The sequence below is a fragment of the Chiloscyllium plagiosum genome, chromosome 41 (assembly GCF_004010195.1).
Source record: "Chiloscyllium plagiosum isolate BGI_BamShark_2017 chromosome 41, ASM401019v2, whole genome shotgun sequence".
NCBI lineage: Eukaryota > Metazoa > Chordata > Chondrichthyes > Orectolobiformes > Hemiscylliidae > Chiloscyllium > Chiloscyllium plagiosum.
This window is the reverse complement of record NC_057750.1, coordinates 14,153,940-14,161,899: the sequence shown is the minus strand read 5'-3', so window position 1 is coordinate 14,161,899 and position 7,960 is coordinate 14,153,940. Positions and strand designations below refer to the sequence as shown.

Below are 7,960 nucleotides of genomic sequence, written 5' to 3'. Positions count from 1 at the left end.
GGAAGAAGATTGCAGGTCAAGAGTAAAGGGCTGGGTTCGGGGGTTGGGACTGAGATAAGGTGGGGGGGAGGGGAAATGAGAAAGCTGGAGAAATTTGCATTCATCCCTTGTGGTTGGAGGGTTTCTAGGCGGAAGATAAGGCGCTCTTCCTCCAGGCGTCGTGTTGCCATGGTCTGGCAATGGAGGTGGTCAAGGACCTGCATGTCATGTCCTTGGGGGAGTTAAAAAAAAAGTGTTCAGCTACGGGGCGGTTGGGTTGGTTTGTGCGGGTGTCCCAGAGATGTTCTCTGAAACGTTCCGCAAGTAGGCGGCCTGTCTCCTCAATGTATAGGAGGCCACATCGGGTGTGGCGGATACATTGGGGAGACAGGCTGCCTATTTGCGGAACGTTTCAGAGAACACCTCTGGGACACCCGCACAAACCAACCCAACCGCCCTGTGGCTGAACAGTAACTCCCCTCAAAGTTTGGGAGAAGATTTGTAGCTCGGGTGCTCGTTGTTGTGGTTCTGTTCGCCGAGCTGGGAATTTGTGTTGCAGACGTTTCGTCCCCTGTCTGGGTGACATCCTCAGTGCTTGGAGCCTCCTGTGAAGCGCTTCTGTGATCTTTCCTCCGGCATTTATAGTGGATTGTATCTGCCGCTTCCGGTTGTCAGTTCCAGCCGTCCGCTGCAATGGCCGGTTTATTGGGTTCAGGTCGATGTGCTTATTGATTGAATCTGTGGATGAGTGCCATGCCTCTAGGAATGTTCTCTGTTTGGCTTGTCCTATAATAGTAGTGTTGTCCCAGTCGAACTCATATTGCTTGTCATCCATGTGTGTGGCTACTAAGGATACATATAGACAAGGAAGAAACCATGGTCTCATTCAATGTATCGGCACTGTTCACCTCTATCGACAAAACCCTAGCCAGAGAAACAGTAGCCAACCTGCTGGACATACAGAACAGACAACAAGACCGGGAACCTATCAACAAAGACTGCATACTCAAACTACTGGACCTGTGCCTCACAACACACTTCACATTCAACTAAATATATGAATAAATCAATGGCACCCCCATGGGCTCACCCATCTCTGGATTCAGTGCATTATCGCTTCTGCTAAGGTTAGAGCAAACAGTCTTACCGCAAATTCAACCCAAACTCTGGGTCAGATATGTAGATGATACCTTTGTAATCATTAAAAACACAGAAATAGAGAACACACACCGGATCATCAACGCCACACTCGCAGGAATCCGATTCACTAGAGAGGAAGAAAAGGACAACCAACTCCCATTCATAGACATGATGGTACAGAGAACACCGAACGGAGAATCCACCACAAAAGGTATACAGGAAAATTGCACACACAGACCAAGTCCTAAACTATGAAAGCAAGCACCCCAACACACAATAGAAGTTGCATCAAGACACTGTTCAAAAGGGCCACAACACACTGCAGTACACCAGAACTGCAAAAAAAGGGAGGGAGGAAGAACACCTCTACAATGTATTCGCCAAAAACGGATACCCCCGCAGTTTCATCAACAGATGCCTAAGGGAAAGACAACGGAACGAGGACATGCCGCAACCCAAAGGACTAGCCACACTACCATACATCAAAACATTTCCAAACTGACAGCCAGACTACTGCGACCACTAGGACTCATAACAGCACACAAACCAACAACCACTCTCAGGCAACAACTCACTAGGATGAAGGACCCGATACCCAGCATGAGCAAAACCAATTTAGTGTACAAAATCCCATGCAAGGACTGCACAAAAAACACTACATAGGACAAACAGGAAGACAGCTATCGGTCCGCATCCATGACCACAAAACAACATGACCAGCTATCCTTAGTAGCCACACACTCCGATGACAAGCAACATGAGTTCGACTGGGACAATACTATTAATCGGGCAAGCCAAACAGAACAGCCAGGGAATTCCTCGAGGCACCTTGACCTCCTTCCACCTATCCCAACGCCCCTCCCAAGTCCCTCCTCCCTACCTTTTATGTTAGCCTGCTTGGTACACCCTCCTCATTCCTGAAGAAGGGCTTATGCCCAAAACGTCGATTCTCCTGCTCCTTTGATGCTGCCTGACCTGCTGCGCTTTTCCAGCAACACATCTTTCAGCTCTAATCTCCAGCATCTGCAGTCCTCACTTTCTCCTTCCATGAGATCTAACCTTGCTAATCAGTCTCCCATGAGGAACCTTGTCAAACACCTTACTGAAGTCCATATACATCACATCTACTGCTCTGCCCTCAATCTTCTTTGTTACTTCAAAAAAACTCAATCAAGTTTGTGAGACATGATTTCCCACACACAAAGCCATGTTGACTATCCCGAATCAGTCCTTGCCTTTCCAAATACTTTTATTTTTCTATATTTTGCATAATACAGATATGTCCTTGATGGTGTACTGGTTTGACCAATTTCAAACAAGTCATGTTTAGAGAAAAAGTATAACCTACTAGTCTTACTCCCAATGTGGTTTAGGGTTAAGAACACCACTTGCCTTAGAGGAAGGGTGCTAACACTGTCACTTAATAGAATTCATTGCAAACACTGATCAGAATATAGTTTAGCTAATATTGAATTGAGAATCTCCAAGAGTTGGAAAGGTTAATCTTCAGCTGTTTAAGATGATAAACGCAACTGAGTAGAACTGCTTGCAGATTTTCTTCATTAGGGCAGTAAATATCCAAAAGCAGAATTGGTGGAGGAGGCAGTGGCATAGCAGTAACGAACTGGGTTAGTATTCTGGAAAACCAGACCAGTGTTCTCAGGATGTAGGTTCAAATCCTGCCATGGCAGACATTAAAACTGATTCCAAAAGCAGAGTTGGGACTCTTGTGATACAGTGCTGGTGTTGTCCTTACCTTTCAGTCAAGAGGCCTAGGTACAAATTCCACCTACTCGAGATGTGTAATAACACCTATGAACAGAATCCAAAAGTGGAGTCATATCCTGAATATTTGAATAATAAAGTTGAAGGATGCCATGCTTTTATCAATTTTTGACATATAGTTTTGTTAACTAAAAGTGATATATGTATCTTTTTCCAAAAAAAAAGGCAATTTCAATTCTCTCCAGCAGAGAATCTTTGGATTCAATTGTCATGGAATGTGACAGAATATTCTGAGTTAGTAATAATTGCTGAAAGAAAAGACAAAGTTGAAGTTTTCGATCTTGCACGCATCAGTATAGAGTCAGAAGAATACTAAATCTCAAAAACAATAAGTAACATAGCATAAGACGGTGTTGATCAGTTGACAATCCCCTTCTCATGTACCATAAATTGTTGGTCCCTCTGGCATTTGGTAGTCTTGTGATACTGTCCTGATGATTTTAAGATGAAAATCTTCAACTTTATGTCTTTGTTTTTCGGCAATACTCGAGTGCTGTACTACCAAGCATGATTAGTAGTAAGTAGCACTCCCACTTAGAACAGACAGATCTGGGAATGTAATTCATGTATTATTGCCTTAATTACAAAATGTTAGCTGCGCAATGAGAAAACTGAAGGAAAGACTTCAACTTATAATTGCCCATCATAACTTCAGGCTGGCCAAACCATTCAGAGCTAATGAAGTACTTCAGAATTTTAGTCAATTTGCACATTGTGACATCTGGCAAAAACAGTGAAGTAACAGCCAGATAAACTATTTTAGCTACATCAACAAGAACTTCCTCGACATAATACCACAAAGTTTTTACAATTACCTGAGAAAGCAAACGGGACTATAATTTAACATGAGTTGACAGACAGCACCTAGGTCCAGATTATACTAATCTGTTGACAGAGGTGTCTCACAAATATTTTCATCATTCTAGCATCTATTCTGCTTATCTTACAAGATGATAATGCATACTAAGTAATCTAACTTTATTTTGCTCTTCTTAAAAGAGAAAAGCAATGGTAATAAAGTTGCCGAGATTGCTTGGTTAACCCGAAATTCAAAGTTTGTACTCATATGTTTCCACTCAGAGTCACAGAGTCATGCAGCACAAAAACAGACTTTTCAGTCCAACCAGGCATCCCATCTCACCCAATCCCATTTGCCAGCACTTGGTCCATATTTCTCTAAACCATTCCTATTACTATACCTATCCAGATGCCTTTTAGATGTTGTAATTGTACCTGCCTCTACAACTTCCTCTGGCATCTCGTTCCATACACACACCAACCTATTAAAGACTTTAGGACTTGAAAGTAACAGTTTCATGCATGGTCCTTCCACTCTCACCTTAAACCTATGCCCTCTAGATTTGGACTCCCCCATTCTAGGAAAAAGACCTTGGGTATTCACAATTTTGATTTTATAAACTCCTATAAAAAGGTCACCTTTCAGTCTCTGATGCTGAGGGGGGGAAAAAAGCTTCAGCCTATTCAGCATCCCCCAATAGTTTGAAATCTCCAGTCCTGGCAACATCATGTAAACCTTGTATGCACCCTTTTGGGTTTAAACAACATTCTTCCTATAGAAGGGCATCCAGAATTGAATACAATATTCCAAAAGTGACCTCACCAATGTCTTTTACAGTGACAACCAGACATCACAACGCTTATACTCAATGTTATGACTGATCAGATCCTGGGGATTTATCTATCTTTGCTTTAAGATTTCTAAAAAAAAACTATTAATAAAAACTGAGCTGTTTACCAGAGTGTTTAATGTTGAAGCCAACATTAGGTTCCAATTCTGTAACAAGTGAACATATAAAAGTGACTAAGGATAACTTAGTCTCTTCAGGATAACACAACAAAATCACAGCCAATGAAATATGTTTGAAATGTATCACAGTTGTCACATGGGCCAACTTACTCAGTAAAAAACAGCAACAGATTCAATGATCTGCTAACCTATTTTTATGGCTTCAGTTGTGAATCAAATAATTCTTCAATATAAAAGCAAATAACACTGAGTATATTTATACAAATCGGAATGGAAAAAACTTTTAACATCTTATTCACGAAGTGAAATATCAAACCATGCAGTATTAGATTAGATTCCCTACTGTATGGAAGAAAGAAAGTGCTGGCCTAGATCATGCATTTGAATTGTGGAGTGAAGCTTTAAAGCACTAAAGAATGGTTCTACAAACCAAGCTGACAGTAAATATTGATAAGTACTGTCAATATAGTATCTTGAAAGCTTTAGAATAAAAAAAAAATGAAATTGGTACTTTACAAAGCTTTCAAAGTAAGTTAGAGATGTTTTCCAAATTTATTGTTATTTTGTGTTGATTAAAAAATGCACATTCCCTATGTCCTATTTAGTGTTTATGATCTCAGTGCAGAATGAGAAACTCAAAAATATTCATCTTGATTTTTATTTTAAAAACAGTGTCTGCCATTTTCACCAGGAACCTTTTTTCCCTCCCTTGTGCAAGCGTCTAGGACCAAAGGATATAGTCTCAAGGTAAAGAGTCACCTACTTAGCACAGAGATGAAGAGAGGTTTCTTTTCTCAGAGGGTAGAGAGCTAGAGAAACTGGGTCATTAAGCATATTCAAGGCTGGGATAGACAGGTTTTTAATCAGCAAGGGAATCAAGGATTATGGGCAAAATGCAGGAAAGGAGTCGAGAATCAGCAGTTCAACGATATTCTGAGTAGTGGAGCAGACTCAAATGGACTGAACAGCCTATTTCTGTTCCTATGTCTTATGATCTAACTTTCTGCCAAATAACAACACATCAAACACCTTTAACTATAAGTTTACTCTACTTCTAAACCAAAACATCTGTTTTGATACAACTTCTAATAATTAAGAATTATGGGCAATATCAATCCAAGGAATAAAAAGGTTCCTTGGTTTGTGTTGTATTTTAGACAGGTTTTCTACATGGGTAAATTGTACTTGATGATTTGTTTAATAGTTAAAATTACATTTATCCAGTAAATAATTAAGCTGTGTAGACTAAAATCCCATATTCAATAACTGATTTGCAACAAATTAACTGATACCAGTGAGCAACATCAGGAATGCCACAATTGCATCTGTAGTCTTTTTTTGGACTGGATAAAATGGGCTAGGATATCTGCTCCTAATTGCTGTTCAAGTGCCCTTGTTGGAACTACGTGTGTGTGAAAGTCAATCGAAGAAAGGATTTGGGCCATTTGTGATGCCACCTCTTCATTGCAGTTTAATATCCTGCCACAACTTAGACAAAGAAAACTCCACCTGAGGGAGGCGAGCAGCTCTCCTGTGAAACATACCCAACTAATATGGGGAAATTAAAAAGGATAAGAAAAGGAGAAAGTGAACTTTTTTTGTAAAAAACAGAAAAATCATTTTTAATGAGAGTGGGGTCCTCTAATGGCCACAGATCTAATTTCCATTTATAAATCTGGTGAGAATGTGTCTCCGCGCAAGCCATAAATCACAGAATAAAACTGACATCAGAATGAGGGCAGCAGCAGTAAGGAACAGCGAAAGCAGCAGAAAGACAGAGGCAGATTTATTACACCAACTATATATAACACAGAATGTGCATCCTCAGCATTGCAACTTGAAATAGTTAATGCAAAAAATGTTTGTACTCTACACAATACATCAAATATAAATTTCTGATTGTGACGTGATTTTACATAGAAAACAAATCAGTAAAAAATAATTTCAAGTCACAAAAATGTATAGGTTCAGAAACTACAAATTTTGGGTAGCTACAGTTAGCCTTTTGCATTTTACAATAACACTGATGTAATGATTGTTTATTGTAAAGAGAAGTTTTCAATGGGCTTCTCACATTTTCAGAAATTATCTGCATTAGGCATAGAGGAGGCCATAATGATTAAATTCACTACAAATTTCAGCCAGCCACAATGATCAAACACTAAGCTGATTACACACTCCAAGTTATTGTAGAGGATATACTGTAATAAACTACAAAAAAAGGTATTGCTGACAATTTAAAAAAATAAATTTTGACAACTTAGTTTTTACATAGCCAGTCTTAGAAATGCATAATCAAATTGACTGGCGTTCACTTCACCAAAAGTCAAAATTCACTTGGTCACTAAAACAGCACCTGTTGTTATATCAGATGATGAACTTCAGTGTATAAATAAGTAAATGAAAATACACAAGTTATTGGAATTAAGCCAATATCAAGAAACCCCGTTCAGAAGAAAAGGCTGCGTTTAAGTGTTTAAATATCATTCAGTTTCTACTCTTCTGTTTTTGTCTTGAGGAAATAATTAGCCGTCTATTGTCATACCACCACAGGCTTTATAACATTCAGTTCAAATGACAATTATTATATATAGCGAGGTATGAGTCAGAATGTTTTTTTTTGGGGTGCAAAGCATCGTGCAGCATCTGAGTCACTGCAAAGTTCAATAATAATTCTGAAGAGTACAGCAGGCTATTTGCAAGCGCCACAGCTTACTTCTTTACTTCACTCATACAGAATAAAAAAAATCAGAAATGATTAAACCTTTCTACCAATTATGCCATTTATTCTAGATAAACATAAGCATTCACAGATTGACCACTTCTGCCTCCGCAGGCACACCGCCTGAGATACATTCCGAGCAGACGCGGTGCAAAACGATTGCATCGATGGACGCACTTACTGTTCGAAGGAAGAGGATCTCCTCTTCTCCTTCACCCCCCTCAGCCATGATTGCTGCCTCTATCTCCCCCGCCCGCCTGCGCTCTCTCTCTGTCCGCAGTCCGAGCTTAACTAACACTGACAGCCGGCGCGACAGACCGGCCGGCGCCACGCGCCACCATGCCACGCCCACTGCCGCATGCTATTGGGCAGAGCGTGCGCGCTCGTGGGAAGAGATCGACGGCCGATTGGCAGAGGACGCGAATGGGCGCGTCCTGAGCCCACGTGGGGCTCGCCGATGGCTGAGACCGAGAGTGGATTGGCGGCCACAAGGGCCCACATGACCTTGCGATGCTGAGGTCGAGACCGAGACGGCAAAAAGAAGGAGGACTTGAAGTGCACGTGTG

The 7,960-nt window shown here is 40.7% G+C and overlaps 1 protein-coding gene across 1 annotated transcript in view; it reads right to left on the bottom strand.

The window, feature by feature from the left end:
• LOC122542710 (ryanodine receptor 1-like) overlaps positions 1-7,737 on the bottom strand; it is a 393,921-nt gene extending 386,184 nt beyond the window's left edge. The window contains exon 1 of the mRNA XM_043680690.1: positions 7,576-7,737. Coding sequence (XP_043536625.1) covers positions 7,576-7,623 — 48 coding nt within the window. The 5' untranslated portion in view covers positions 7,624-7,737. The remainder of the gene's footprint in view (positions 1-7,575) is intronic.
• Between the last annotated feature and the right edge of the window lie 223 nt (positions 7,738-7,960).